Source organism: Empidonax traillii, unplaced genomic scaffold, assembly GCF_003031625.1.
Source record: "Empidonax traillii isolate 1590-97213 ecotype Southwest subspecies unplaced genomic scaffold, ASM303162v1 scaffold185:size1678824, whole genome shotgun sequence".
Taxonomy (NCBI): domain Eukaryota; kingdom Metazoa; phylum Chordata; class Aves; order Passeriformes; family Tyrannidae; genus Empidonax; species Empidonax traillii.
Window position 1 is genome coordinate 250,204 of NW_020955378.1, and position 16,411 is coordinate 266,614.

The following is a 16,411-nucleotide window of genomic DNA, read 5'->3' on the forward strand; positions in this document are numbered from 1 at the left end:
TTTTTTTTTTTTATCTACGTAATAAGTAAGTATAATATGATGGGAATTTTAATTAATTAGAGAAAAATCCCTTTGTATTGCTTATGCCAGTATTTTACTGTGATATTTCTGTGTAATTAGAGCTTACAAGGTGTTAAATGGAAAAATTCACAGATAAAGAAAACAATGTTTCAGTGCTGATTATCCAGAAAAATAATTTTGTCCCTAAAGTCTTCAAACTCTAGGATTGGAAAATGGATAGAGAAGAGCTAGTAAGATCTCTTACCCTTCATTAAAAAAAAAAAAATCAAATCTTAACCTGTTTCCAGATATTAGTGAAGCAGGTCTCACTCAGCTACAAATGCATTCCCTGCTTAGACAAATTAATAATAGAAGAGCTTCAAAAATCAATTTCTAATAAAATAAAATGGTATCTCTCCAAATGAAGGGCTTGCTGTGCACAGCTGCTCTTGTGTTAACAATTAATGGCAAGCAAGAGTGTTTTGGCCATGATATTGAACTCTCCAGAGAAAGTAATTACTGAAGCAGATACTAAGAGACTAGAAAGCCTAAAAAATCCATATAAAATGAATCAAAAGCCTTGAAAAACCGAGAACTTAACTTTTTTTTTCAAAAGGTTTTATATTTTATAGTTTTTAGTTCCTGTTAGCAACTCAACATTTAAAGGAACCTTTAAAGTAGAAAAACAAAGTAAAGCCCAAACCTTTCCTAGTAATGCAACTTATAAATTATCAATTAGTGCAATTAGTGTGTGAGTTGGATAATTCTACCTTTTGTATGGAAATAATCCTCTTTTGAGTGTTAACTTTCCTTTTTTTTTTTTTTTTTTTTTTTTTTTTTTTTTTTTTTTTTTTTTTTTTTTTTTTTTTTTTTTTTTTTTATCCCTTGAAATCTGAGAGGGAGGGACATGAGCTGACATGATTTGAATCTAACCGTGCTCATACAATATAGAATTGTCAGGCTGGAAAAGACCTTTAAGATCATCAAGTCGAAGTGTCAACCCAGCACCACTACCTTATTCACTACTAAACCATGTCCTCAAATGCCACATCCATGTGTTTTTTGAACTTCCAGGGATGGTGACTCTACCACTTCCTTGGGCTTCCTGTTCCTATGCTTCACAACCATTTCTGTAAAGAAATTTTTCATAAAATCCAATCTAAACCTCCCTGGGACAACTTCAGGCCATTTCCTTTTGTCCTGTCATTTGCTACTTGGGAGAAGAGACTGACACCCACCTCACTACAGCCTCTTTTTATGATATGAAAAATCTTACAATGTAAGTTCAATTGGGGCTCATTTTTCAAAATTAATGTGCTGAATGTTGCAGTTATGGAAGTAGATCCATCCAGTTACAGGATAATGCACTATTTCTAGTGAGCTAAAAACGTTGCATCCAGCAGGTCACCACACCTTTGTGCTAAAATTCATGCCATCTCTATGTCTTTATAATGTAGTTTGAAATCTCCAGAGTTTGCTTTATGGGAGAAAAAGGTAAACAACAACAAAGCCAACAAAACAACTGTTACTTCTCTCATTCTTCTCTTCAAGATCTGATACTCCCACCCTCTTTGGGGGGAAAGAGGTCCAGGTGAAACTAATGTGAGGAACACATTTAGGATGAAAATCAACTTATACATGCAGGAGAAATACTTGCTTCTGAAATAAGATAACACAGAGGAATTTAAGAGGTTAATTTTTAAGTTGCAGATTGCAGTATGAGTTGCACCTTCCAGTCGATTTTGGTATATTGGTATATTGAGAGAAAATATGAATAGGTTTGTGTTTGGACTATTCCCATATAAAATCTTTGCTGAACTGATTTGGGATAAAACTGAGTGCAGTATTGCCCATAACATAATTACCTGATACCACCTAGGTTATACATTCTACAAAGTCTTTCACATTATTTTCTTCTCTTTTCTGTATGGTGATGAAGCTATGAAAGTTAGAGAGGACATTGTACAGACCTGTTTATGATAGATTTTACCTGAACATACCTTGAAGTCTTGACAATTTTCAGTCAGTTATCAGAGTAAAGTCATAAAGAAGTGGCTGCATTCAGTTTTGACTGAACATCTGGTGTGGTAGTGCAGAGTTGGTCAGGAATAATCTCTGATTTGAGGGGAATGGTACTAACCAGTTGTTAATCCAAGGCATCATTATTATACAAATACCCTGAGTACTAAGCTTAGCAGCTGAAAACACTTTATGATGATTAATGCAAGAGGCTCTTAAAGTTGTGGCTGTTTCTTATTTTTAATTACTGTGTCTTGCCACTTTTCACCTTTTACTGAAAAATAGCTAAGGAATTGTACAAAGGTGCTGCTGCTGCTACCCTGAAATTCAGTTGACTTCTTTCTAAATAATAAGATGAGAAATATCACATTTCTCAAATAGTCTGGGCTATCACATATATTGATGCAGTTTTTTTCACAGAAGTTTACTAAAAGATGAAAATAAATAAGAAATTAAACTAGTGGCAAAGTATATATTGTAGCTGATATCGTTGCTCCATCTGAGGAAGATCTTACTGAATCTGGCTCAGGGAATTAAATAATCTATGGTTTTGATTGTTTTGATTATCCACATGAATGTTGATTGGAGAAATAGCAAGGTAAAATTCAACTTTAACAAATATTTATTTTCTAACCTGGTGGGATATTACACCTGGTAAATGCTATATTGAGGTTAACGATCAAGTAACCCTCTGAGATGGAAAGGTAATGTGGCTTGAGTCAAAATAATATGATGCTGTCTGGGATTTGATAATTGGCATTTCTTGCCTGTCTTACTGTCACCTTTAGCCTCTTTCCCCAAATGTATTAATAGTGCAAAGGGATGTAAAGCTGTTAATAATTCATCTCTGCCTATCTGATCCTTACACAGACGTACCTAACCAGTAGAGCAGGGCAGGACTTTTCAGGAAAGTTTCCCTTGTGACACTCACCTATGCCTCTGGAATCATCTCATGCATTCAGAATGGGAGGTTGTAGCCAAGGTCTCCCTTTCCTAAGAAATACTTTCACTTAGGATTTACCCTGTGACAGTCTCTGTACTGCATGAATTGGTTCTACTTGTAATCAAAAAATCTGAGGATTTCCACTCCATATGTGCAGAAATAAAAGAAAAGCATGCCTTACTCTTGCTTGAAATGTAGCCTGTCCTATATCTCCATAATGCAAACAGCAGAGGTGGGAAGGATATCAAATCCAATGAATAATTTATAAAGTATCAAATCTATCCACATGCCAAACAACAAAATCATCAAAGGGGAACATGACTAAAGCCTAATGTATGCACCAGAGAACCATGCAGTGCTGATATAGTTCAAAGATAGTCACATGCAATAATGAAACACAGGGAGGCTGATTTCTTGAAGATGTTGGTGAGCTGGATTCCAAGGCATCTGATAAAAAAGTGTTAAAAAATAGGTTATAGAAATAAAACTCTAACTCTCCAAATCCTTGATCTGCGATTTTAATTTTTTTAGGAAAAAATGTAATCATGCTTTTTGTGTATTTCATTTTGCTTTCATCTTAGACCATGTAATGGCTCTCGTCAGTAAGATGTAAGCCTGTTTCTCCAAATGTCTTTAGAGTATATTCTGTATATGGACCAAGGGAACACATTTTTCTTTCAGTGGTCTCTATCCCTTCTCATTATTTCTGTATAATTATAGATCCATATTTGTTTTTGCATAGAAAGCATTTATCACCTTTGACCAAAATAAGAATACATTAAAATTGATCAGTGGAGATCAAATATCATAAGGGAATTTCAGTTTCCTCTTAATAACCATTTCAACAGTATCCATAAATACTCAGCGTGTTACCAAAACCAGTGAATAGATTTGAGATCATTCAAAGCTATCTAAAATTAAAAGTATTATTCCAGAGAGAGTCTAGGATGAATGAGTAATTTAGTCATGATAATTCTTGAGGTTGAGGAAGGAGTTCAACACTTCTTTGGTGTGAATGAAATTTTAGATACTAAGGCCTGAGTCCTTATTTATGTTTAGTCATGCAAAGACTTTCTACTAGATTATGTAAACTATTGTAGAAACCATCATTAAACATTATATGTCTTAATTAGCGTATGATCCACCACCCATTAATGATAATTTTTTCAATCATGGAAACTTAAACGTGTAGGCGCTTGTTATATTTGTCTGCACAGAAAATAATATCTTAATTAGGGAAGTGAAACGTATTGACATGTGGCACAGAAAATACTGGTTTAATGGCATGATAAAATATAATGTTTCTAAAGACCTTCTCCAGATCTCCCTGGAGCTGCTGACAATCTTTCCAGGACTGTCTGTACTGAAAGGGCTGTGGTGTTTGTATTGAAAGAGAAGTAGAATTCAGCTGTTGTGTTCAGCTCTGTGTCTACCTCCCGAAAAGAAAAACTGTGTTACCATTGAAAGTAATCTCCAAAAGGATTAGAGAGGCTGTAAGTAGTGTGATGAGTGGTTTATTCGTAGTTTAGTTCGTGTATAATTGGACTGTTGTAATAATTCTTAGCATAGTTCTAGTTGATGTGTTCCATTCTGTTGTGCTTTTTATCCAGAAGGGGACCATTCAGACCTTGTTGAACTCCAGAACTTTACTGAAAAGCTATGGTAGAACTGAGTGCAAGGCTTAGCAGTTCAAGTCTTAACAGAAGGAATTCCACTAAAGAACAATTTGGAAACATTTGTCTTCGTTCATTTTACTCTGTTTCAACCCGAAGTTTTGAGCATCTTCTCCATATTTAGAGGGAAAAAAAGAAAGGAAGTAATTTATAAAAGTGTCGTTGTGGTGTGCATTCCATTTTTTTTTTTTTTTTAATCAACTTTTGTTATACAAAGACTTTTGGTGCTTTTGGAAATACTAGGAAAAGTGTCAAGCATTTCAAATTTTATTATTTGGTATTTAAGTTGGTGTTAATTTTACCTCTTCCTAGTTCTGGAAGATTTGCCATACAGTGATCTAAAGGCCCCAGTTCTGAAGTGCTTTCTGTTTAGACAACTGGCACTGATGTCAAGGAAGTGGTGTCAGGTGATATTACATTAGCATGTGTTTATGGGTCTCAAATTTTGTAGAAAAAAGGAGCTGAATTATTTCTCAAAGTCTTCTTTTACACAAGTAAAATGTAAGCTTAACCTATATTTCTTTAAATTTTACTTTAGCACTTAGAGTGTTACTTAGAGAGTTTAAAATAGTATGTGAAGTTACAATATCATTTTCCTGAAGGTTATGGTATCAGAAAAAATTTAGCTAAATGTACGTGTGATGGTTTTCAGAAGATAATTTGTGTTGGCTATGGGGACAGTCTTACTTTGTGTGTCTTTAGAACATTGATTCAATTATAAATGGTTAACTATACCAGTATCTACTGTCACAGTAGAATATGATGATAATGTTAGAAGGAACACTCTTCAGCTCCTTCATTGAAATTCTCTGTGAACCACATCCATTTGCTTTGGAGAATGCACTTTAGGAGTTGGACTTATCTTTCATATGAAAAAAAGTGGCATTGCCTGTGTAAATTTCATTTTATGTGTTGTTTTGAAATAAATCCAGATCATACATTCAGGTAATTCTCTGTTTATGAAGACTGTCCAAATATGTCTATTAAGAAGGACAGATTTGGTATGGTATAACCTTTTATTGGATGTCACTGGAAAGACTGAAAGTTTTGGCAAAGATATAGCAGTGTTGGTCAGTATCTTGATTTATATTTGGTATTTTGCTTAAACCAGTCACAATACAAACTGAAATGAGTACACTGCATGCAGATTTTGCAAGTCTCAGGGAATGTTGTTGAAGGATGTATTTTTAGATGGAATTCCTATGAATAGGATACCCTGGACAGACACAAAAAGTCCATCATTGAACATGTGCTAACCATGTAGGCTCATAAAATCCTGGTGAATTTAACCTGTGTATATCTGAGTAATGATACTTAAGTTAGAATTTCATGTATATCAATCTGAAAAATTCAATTTTCTAATTTCTGGAAATTTCAAATACTCTTATGCTGTCAGGTCCCAAAGGACACGTCAGGTGGTCTAGTCTGAGTTCACAGACAATGCTGATGTAAACTTAGAGGTTCTCCTGGTGTGCAGCACCACAGTGTTTTCTGTCGCTGTTAAATGTGTACTGATAAATGTCCTTTGGGTTACACTTGGCTTAAATGTTCTGAGCCAACTCAGGGTTTGGTGACTTAGGAAAGGGTTCATTTTGTAACATCAAAAAAAGGCAGCTATTCAAAGCTGGTGGCTTCTTTTATATTTAAAGGTAGAGATATCATAATTCTTCCATTTTGTCTTAGATAAATGCTTTTTCAGGAAGAATCCTGGATCTGCTCATATCCTTCTTTATTTCCTAGACAGGAAAATTATTAATGTCAGGAAATAGCTCCCACAAGGCCGTTGGCATACAGGGAGAGAAAAAATTGCAGAACATTATCTCATTCCCTGTAACTTTTCAAATTTTTATTTGTGTTCGTTAAACTGTCAAGTGGTTTTGAAAGGCTCATTTTGTTTTTTCAGCAAGGAAAAGATTCCTGCACTTGCTGAAAATCATGGTGAAGCCTAGATTAAACACGTGGAAAAGGCTATTAATCTTACCATTTTCTTTACAGAGATACAAGTATGTAAATCTCATTTTGTTTTCAGAAAATACGATACTTTCATGTTACTTTTCTAATTTGCCTTTTTTGGTAAACCTCTTGAGTCAGTGTACAGTTGTTTAGGTGTATAACTGAGCTTTAGATTGGTACAGCATAATTGTATGTAATTATAGTTAACTTATAAGTTTTTTTATTGAAGTATTTATTTTAAAAAGTTGTTTCATATTCTGAACTACTTCAGTTGAATTTATGGTTCCATTGAAATCAGAGGTCAATTATAGTCAGTACCGTTTCTTCAGCACACTTGGCCCTTGAAGGTTTTTATATATATAGTGTTATTGCATTATATGGTCATATATATGGGTATATAGGTATTTCAACAACATTATTCACAAATACAGACTTTTTTATCAATACCAAATGTTGATATTTATGTAGTGCAAAGTCTGTGATATTCATTATATTGTTGCAATTAAAATACTTGAGATGAAGTTTCGAATTTATTCCATACTTTTTTTCTTTTTAGCTTCCCCGTGGGTAGATAAAAGCCGAACTCCTAACAAGATAGATCTGTATGATGTACGCAGAAGACCATGGTAAGCTTTCTTTTTAAAGGCTTGTAAATATATACATCACTTGCTTTCTAGATATTGCTGTAAAACATTTTTTCTGTTTATTTATGTCTGATAGTCCCTACTTTTGGGTATTGTAATTTGCTTTTAAAAATTAGTTAATTCTTTTGAATAAACAATCTTGAAATCATATTCCTTGTTGCGCAATATCCACTATAGTGCATCATACTATTGCAATACGTGGACCTTTTCATAACTATCAAATAGGTATAAGGCAATTAAAACCTTTTTATTTTGTACCAAAATAAAATATAATTCAGAGTGTTAGACCATTCCTCCAAATTTTGCAAATGTTTAAAAAATAAGTCTCAGTAGTTCAGACCAGCTATAAAATCACTAGATTACTAAAAGACAGGAGAGCAATGGGATTACTTCTCAAGATTTTTTTCCGTAAACCTCCCAGGACATGAAACATTTTGGTGCTTGGATATAACTGGATATATTTTTTTCAAAGGACTGAATATTTGTCCCTAAGCTGGGCTGAGTAATAATTCATCTGTCATCAAGATCTTTAGCTCTGAAATAACATTAATTTTTTTTCATTTTTAAACATCTGAAAACAGTGAATTTTGATCAGTGTATCCTACTTCCAGATTTCCCTAATGTGGTTTAGACTTTGATTTGCTTAGAAAACACAGCAAGAGAGAAAATAATAGCACATGGTTTTTGTAGTAGCTACAACAGGAAGATTTTGTTAGTTCAGCTAGTTTGAGTTTAGAGATCACAGAGTGTCTTCCATCACTCACAGAAAATGTGTTTTCAAATTTGTCTCATTTATGACATTTATTTATTTCAGGTATATCCAAGGAGCTGCATCTCCCAAAGACATGCTTATTTTAGTTGATGCGTAAGTGTTTAATGTCCGAATACTGACATTAGAGGGATTAAAGGACCTACATGTATTCAGCAAAGCTCTGTGTGCTGAAAGATAGAGAGGGGATTAAGAGGTCCTTATATGCAAGGTTCAAAACGTGTGGTATGAACGAAATAAATACACAGTAAAAAATAGTTCCAAAAGCCCAAACCAAACCCGAAAGTTACTTACACTGGGGACAAGGTAGCTGATTTTTTTTTAATCTCCTCAATATTATTCTGCTTTCAACTTCCTAATTACTGAAGCAATCAAGTAATCAATATTTCTCATTTGCACGCCTAGATTTGTTGTAGTACACAAACCTAAAAACAAATGACTAGAAGCATTACAGTAGATGCAGTCGTGATATCGTGAGCCTGAAAGATGAGAACATATGCAGACTTTTCCTGTTTTACCATACAGATTTTAAAATTGCCAAGTCACTAGAAAGTGAGTAAACAAATTAATGAGAGCTCTGTCTTTGTGTTGATGAGACTTCCTTGGTGTAGTTAATGAAGGAAGCATTGAACCTGATGTCTCAGTCTGCTTTATGCTGAAAAGCTTCTCAGTCAGAGAATTTACATTTAATGCTTTTACATGGGGTGAAGTGCTTTCATATCAGCAGTGAGTTTTATCAGCACTTGTTATTTCTTCACTTCAGCTTAGGTTTTGCCTTGAATCAAACAAGCTTTCATTTGCATATCTGAAAATCTAAAACTGTAAATCTGTGTGTAGGAATATAAAATGTTTAGATAAGGCATTGGTAAAATTTTCAGACTTCTTGAAAAGAAAATGATGTACCGTTATAACTTTAACTAAGCCACAGGACTGGGACTTTGACAGTTTTGGACTTAATTTAGTAATTAATAATAGTGTAATAATGCTAATGATGAGCTGGAGCATTGAAGAGCTAAACTGACAGTTTTAATGTGAAAGCTGGTCAGAGAGCTGGTGGGTGCTCTGTATTTCCTCTGTACATTTTACATAACATTTATTAAATTCAGCTTTTTTATTATCTTGTGGATTTTTATTAGGAGTGGGAGTGTCAGTGGATTGACATTGAAGCTGATCCGCACCTCGGTCATTGAGATGTTAGAGACGTTGTCTGATGACGACTTTGTGAATGTAGTTTCAGTGAGTATCTGTTCTTTCTACAAAATTTTCATTGTCAACAAAGCTATAAGCAGACTATTTTTAATCCTAAATATTAGATCCTTGAATGTTAAGCTGCAAAGAGACTTAAAGTATACTGCAAAACACCACGTTTGGAATTTTTTTTCTAATAAAGTAAAATGAATGTCCTGGAATTGTTCATATATATACATTTGAGTGAAGGGCGAAAGTCATTTAAATAAACCTCTGCATAGCCAAATTCTCCTTTCCAGTAGAGTACTGTGGTCTCTATAACACATCTTCCATTAGATTGGTATATGCAAATTCTCTTGAAATAATTGATGGTTTCCACACAGCAGATATTTAGGTTGCTCATGTTGAGTGATGCATGATGACAGAAGATGTACAGACATATATCTGACCTGCCAAAAAGGTGTTGCTGAGAAGTTGGGTAGATGGGTAGCAAAGCAATTTTTTCCATAATAAATAATATCATAATAAATAATAAAATAGAGGGGGCAAACCATGAAAAAGGTATGGGCAACTTTCAGTTTTCAGGCTTATACCTTGGATGTCATGTCCCAGCCTCAGGCATGGCTTTTTTTATTTTTTTATGAAACTGTTCAACTGTAGAGCTTTGATTCTAAGGATTTAGGATAGGAACATTGACGTACTCTTAATGACAAGAGACAGCCTGAATGATGAGTAACTGGAATGATTTTGGAGATAATTTTCAACTTCTACAGTTGTGTTGTAGCCAGCCTGAGGGAGAAATATAACTAAAAGAAATCTTTTTTAAAACACATATTACTTCATTGTTTGCTGTCAATCTAGCTAGACCTTTGCCCAAGTAGCAGACAAGCCCTTTTTGTCAATAGTGTTTCCTTTGTTAAAGTTTTTAATAGTGAATTAGACCATTTTCTTTACTATAAATTGCAGTGAAAAAAACAAAGAAATGTTTATTATTATTATTACTATTATTATTATTATTGAAGGAAATAAGCTTTTCTATAATGGTATTAGAGAGCTAAAATCTTGTTAGGTTCAGTGATTTAAAAACCAAAAAACTTGTAATCCTAAAGTGATGGAAATTGATTACTACATTCAGTGGAGCTGTGCCAGCTTTCACTGCTGGAAAATCTGGACCCCTACTACCTCTTGATTTATACAGCTTTCCAAACTCTTTCCTTATACTTTCTCCCAGATGACCAGAAACAGTGTATCTTAAAGCTAAGCCTTTCTTAGGCTCTGGGTATTTTATTAGCTAAGGTTCGGTGTTATTCTGGTGAGCCCTAAGGTTGGGATTTGTGTCAAAAAAGAACTTGAAATCCTTGAATATTTTCTACAGTGTATTTTCCCACTGGTTTGTAACTTAAAATATATAAGGATCTTTTTTTATTTGAATGAACTTTAGAGGTTCACAGCAGATATTTGACTGCAGAATGGAAGAGGACATTTTTGGTCGGGCTTTGTTCATCATTAGAATAGGGCTGCACTCGCAGAAATGTTCATAATGAAACATAACATCTCTAAATCTTTTATAAAGTGCTATTTGGTATTGTGCACTTATAATTTAAAAGTCTGTATTAGATACTTTCAGTATTGCAATTACTTTTGTATAATATTTTCATGTATTCAGATGATTGACGAGTGGAATTGTGGTGGACACATACATATTTTATTTCTCCAACAGACAGGAAATCATATGCTATAGATAGAAAACAATGGTGGTACTACTGTAAGGCATTCTACAAGTGAGAGAATTGAATGCAGAAGTCTGGTCTTTTTTAAATTTATTTTTCCTTGTTTTAAAAAAGCTTTTACTTTAGTTTACTCAGTTTTTCCACATTTTTCCACAGTTCAACCAAAGCCTCAAAGTTAGCACTAGAGGTGCCACTGCTCAAGAAGGTGATACATTATTACACTCAATATTTGTTCTTAGGATTATTTACAGAAGTATGTACACAAGCCTAGCTTCTATAATGAATTAATCCACTGCAAAGTTGTTATTAGTTGCTGTACTGTCTTCATATATATTGCTTTATTTTTATATTTGATTTAGGTATATTGACACCTGAAGTAAAACAAGGCATTAGAACAATCATTCTGATCATTCAGTTAGATCTTTGAAACTTTCATACATGGTTTTCATTTAGGTCTGAGGTCTTTATTCAAATATTAAAGTCAACATTTTACAGATTAGTTTTTTTCCATTTATTCTTTCTTGTAAACCTTTGTTGAAAAGATGATTTATTTGGTTTATGTGCTGTGTTAAATGGCAGATGATTCATTAATTCTTCTCTAATTTTAAAATAATATATTTTTATTTTTCTAAATAGTCTGAAGATCATCTAGAGATATGGTGTTACACAAAATATCGTTTAGTCACCAGTGGTTTTTCCCAGGGCTCAGTGTTGGGTCCAGTCCTGTTCAATATCTTTACCAATGATCTGGATGAGGGGATCAGTTTAGTCCCCCTCAGTAAGTTTGCAGATGATGCCAAGTTGTGTGGGAGTGCTGATCTGCTGAAGGTAGGAAGTGTCTGCAGAGGGGTTTGGACGGGCTGGATCGATGGACTCTGACCAGCTGTGTGAGGTTCAACAAGGTGAAGTGTTGGGTCCTGCACTTTAATCAATAACTCCATGCAGTGCTACAGGCTGGGGTAAAAGTGGCTGGAAAGCTGCCCAGAAGAAAAGACCCTGGAGTGCTGATGGACAGTGGCTGAACCATAGCTGAAAAGTTGCCCAAGTGGCCAAGAAGGCCAGTGACATCCTTGCCTGTATGAGCAACAGTGTGTCCAGCAGGACGAGGGCAGCAACTGTCCCCTGGTACTTAGCACTAGTGAGGTCACACCTTGAATCCTGTGTTCAGTTCTGTGCCCTGCACTACAAGAACAACACTGAGGTGCAGGAGTGTGTCCAGAGAAGGGCAACAATGCTGATGAAGGGTCTGGAGCACAAGTCTCATGAGGAGAGGATGAGGAAGCTGGGGTAGTTTAGCCTGGAGAAGTGGAGGCTCAAGGAGATATCACTCTCTACAACTACCTGAAAGGAGGGCTGTAACCAGGTGGGGGGCAGCCTCTTCTCATGAGTGACAAGCAATAGGACATAGTGAACAAGCCTTCAAGTTATACCAGGAAAGGTTCAGATTGGATATTAGGAAAAATTTCTTCTCTGGAAGTGTTGCTAACCCACAGAAGTGGTGGAGTCACCATCCTGGACGTATTTAAAAGATGTGGCACTTAGGGACATGATTTAGTGGTAGTCTTGGCAGTATTACTATAACAGTTGGACTTGATAATCTTAAAGGTCTTTTCCCGTCTAAATTGTTCTATAAGTCTATGATCATGGTTCACAGAATATTCTGTAACACAGAAGGTGTATCTAAAGTCCAACTCCAGTGCTTTCTTAAGAAATCCAGAACCCAAAACATCAACTTAAACATTTTTTCTAGGTGAAATAAATGTAGATTTATTCAATATGTTTCTTGTTATTGCTTAGGAAAATTTTCTCTTGAAGCATCCTGCTATTAGACATGATTGGCTAAATAAGAAGTCCAAAAAGCTAAGTGAAAATGTTCAGTTAAAACAATATTAGCAGATGGATATAAGAACACTAGCACTATACTGGAAGTTATCTACAATTTTTCTTTCCCTCATGGATCTTTTGACCTAAAATATGACAGTTGTTTTATGACTTGTTATCTTTTATAACCACAGAGTCTTTAGTATGAGGTTTTGAGTTAACTAGAGAGATGTTTTACTGCTAACCTCTGCCGAGATGTTGTCCCACAAAGCCCATATGTATGATGATTCATGCCCACAACTGAAAGACATGGATTTAAGCTGATGCCAATCACTTCTTGAAAGTGACAGGATGATTTAATGAACTGTGCCTCATATTTGAAGAAATCCTAGGGGAAAAAAGCTCAAAAGTAGATGTTTTAAAAACATTAGTTCTACCAATTCAATATAGTTCTTGCATTTATTTCCAGTGAAGAAAGATTGAATGAACTATTAAGTCACATAAAGATAGCCAGGGGTTAATATGTCATGGTTTCCTCTGGGATTTGCATGTTTCTTATCTGAAGTGCTGTGCTTTGTTGCAGGGTGAAAACCTGCTGTTTGAAAGAGCTTAAACGTATGAGTAATACAGCTGTTTTCCCACTAATCCAGTTATAGGCTTTGATAGCAGTGAGTGGTAGATGATAGGGGCAGCAATTCCATCCCAGCACGTTGTGATTTAGTGAGTTGGTTTCAGATGTTGACACAGAGAGTGTAATTTGTTTGTGATTTTGGGTATTGTGCAGGAGAAATGTATTTCAAATCTGTAGAGGTGCAGAAAACCACACAAAGGAAAAACCTCCCTTACAGCAGCAGATGTGTTAAAGGTCAGGAGCTGCAGTACTGTTTAAATTCACTTAGCCTTGGTAAAAACCCAAACTAGTATTTACTGTTTAGGAGCTGGCAATTAAATGTCATGAGCATACAAGATAGAATAGAATCATACTCTGGGAAAATTGAAAGCTCATCTCCTGCTCTGGTGCAGTTCTGCACATTGAGTAAACTCAGAGGGAATGTGACAGAAAAAGCTATGCACCCAGCCTATGAAATTATTCTTGGGCATAAAAGAAATCTGTGGAAGATGCATCCTTTTTCCCACTGATTTTTAATAGCAACTTTTCATGTAATTCTACAGCTCAGTGGTTGCAAACCTGTTTACTTTGTCTCTCTTGCTCCCAAGTTGGTACAATATTTATGCCTTCCTGATTTAAATATTTAAATATGATAATTGAGGGGGGGGAGAAGTTCTGTAAAGTGTTCTCAGTTTGTCAAAGGGCTCCTTTCATTTTCTGCTACATGTTCTACCATGTATTCTGCAGTTCATATTGCACCTATACACTCTTAAATGCAGGTAAGCATTCCTTCCTTATGGGACCTACTTTATTAAGGTTGTTTAAAAAAATAAAAAACATGCTATGGGTGAAAACCTCAGCCTGAAGTTCTAGTGAAGAGAAGAGGATGCTAGATTTTGCAGCCAGGTAGCCTGTCATGCCTGTGTTATCTTTGATAAAAATTTTAGCTTTGTGTGAGTGGGGTTCTGTTCAATTGCCAAAAACTTCCAAAATTTTACTGAAAAATAAATTAATTTTCTTTATTAATTCAATGTAATGTTTTTAATGAACCTGAAATTAAATTGCATACTTAAATAGTATGACGTTTTTCCCTGTGTTTTTGAATTTTGACCCAGAGAAAATCAGTAGTGTTTTGTTTTTCCAAATGATGTCACTGCTTGAGGGAGAAATTAAACATGACTGTGGTATAAGTGGCACTGAAGTGGGTGCCACTACTGGTGGATGTAGAGGAGATGAAAAGGTGTCCTATATGAAGGAGATTGCCAATGTACTTTTTTCCTTACTTTCTCGTTTTCCTTAATGGATGATATTAAGGAAAAATATGAAGATGCCTACCATCTTTTTTCATTATTTAACAAACAAAAAAATAGAGAATTAGGTTCCCACTACAGTAAACACGTCTGCATAAGCATCTCTCTTAGTGAGAGCATTTCAGATAAAAAATCACAGGAGCTCCGGGTAAATATACAGTCTTCTCAGCATCATAGCTGTGGGAGTCAGTATACAAATATATATTATTCCTTTTTGGCAGGGGGTGTGGTTTGGGGTTTTTTCATAGTCAATGAAAAGCAACATAAAGACAAGTTTAGAGCTCCACTGAGCTTCCTGATTCTCGTAACAGCAATCCATCTAATTGACCTTGCAGTTTCTCTTAAATTGAATGGCTCATTTTCAAGAAAAGGGGAACAATGATAGCTGCAGAGAAGCACATCTTCGTAGGAATGTTCCTTAATGGAAAATCATTAGCGTTCCTTAATGGAAGGTCATTGTCTTGCATCTTCCCTGTTCAGGGACCAAGTGAATTGAATGTTTTTTTCCTACACCTATGTTTAATAAGCACTGTAGGTGCAGGGTTCCACAAAGCCCAAGAAGTTATGATCAAAATCTAGTGTTCAATTTCTGCATTGTTAATAATTACAGGTCGAGTAAGGCAATGTATCTATGGTAATATATGTATGGGAAATATATCTGGAGGACATGTTTAGCAAAGGTAATGAAGATGAATATTCTGCAAATAACAATGTGAAAAGTTTGGAAATCATGGAAATCCAGGGACTGTTAAGAAGTTAGAAAGAATTTTCTTTTGTAATAGATTAATGACAGTAGGAAGAATTATGGTAGTATGGTGGTATGAAATGCTTATCTGCCTGCAGTATTTTATTTCTTTTTACTTTCCCTTCAAAACAAAATTCAAGAAAGGAGTCAGTGAAGTCATGTTAAAGTATTTCATGTGGGGCTGGAGTTGAGAGGAAGATTAGGGTAGGGAGGATATTATATTAGCTGACTTTTTTTAATTGAGGTTGACTTCAGTGGGACTCTGATCCTCAGGAAAGCAAATTGCACAGTTTGTTGTCAAGAAAAAGTAAAGGACCACTAAAAGTCAAACTTCTTTCAATCTTCATCTGACATGATGAACTAGTAATACTTGTATCACTTCAGTGACATGGCTACAGAAATTTTCCATCTAAATAGTGTATGGATTGTTGGTTCACTTTCCCTCCTGGGAGGCAAATTATTAGTATTTGGACTCAGATTTTGACTATATGTCTCCTTTTTCCTGGTTGAATACTGTTATATAAATGTGGAACATATCACTAATTTGACACGAAAAGGATTGGCTCAGATTTTACAAAAAAATATTGTAGGTGTCTTCTCTGAGGACTGAAAGTGGTTTTCAGCTGATTGCTTTGTTCTTGAAAGCATCTTCTCACATACCTGAGAAGCTGGGTTTGAGACATACTTTCACAGATTTTGACCTTTTTTTGCCTGTTCCAGGGTACAGAAATAATCTAATAACTAATTTGATCACAAATGAGAAACACTGTCACTGGGGAAACCTGTGTAGCATAGGCTTTCAAAACTCTAAGATAAAAACACTGCAAGAATCACTAGTTGAGGTCAATAATTTGAATGGCACATAAGTAGTTAATATGCCTCCAAAAATTGCAAGGAAGGATTCTTGTTGTCTTCATATCAATATTTAATGCCTTTCTGGAAGATGCATTTTGTGCAAACATCTACCACTAAACATAATTGTTACAGTTTATTGCAGAAGTATCAA

The 16,411-nt window shown here is 35.0% G+C and overlaps 1 protein-coding gene across 1 annotated transcript in view; it reads left to right on the plus strand.

Moving 5' to 3' along the window:
• CACNA2D1 (calcium voltage-gated channel auxiliary subunit alpha2delta 1) overlaps nucleotides 1–16,411 on the plus strand; it is a gene marked incomplete at its 5' end in the record, with an annotated part of 351,550 nt that overhangs the window by 240,932 nt on the left and 94,207 nt on the right. Inside the window, 3 exons of the mRNA XM_027886307.1 lie at nucleotides 7,145–7,214; nucleotides 8,047–8,097; nucleotides 9,138–9,237. Of these exons, the coding sequence (XP_027742108.1) occupies nucleotides 7,145–7,214; nucleotides 8,047–8,097; nucleotides 9,138–9,237 (221 nt within the window). The remainder of the gene's footprint in view (nucleotides 1–7,144; nucleotides 7,215–8,046; nucleotides 8,098–9,137; nucleotides 9,238–16,411) is intronic.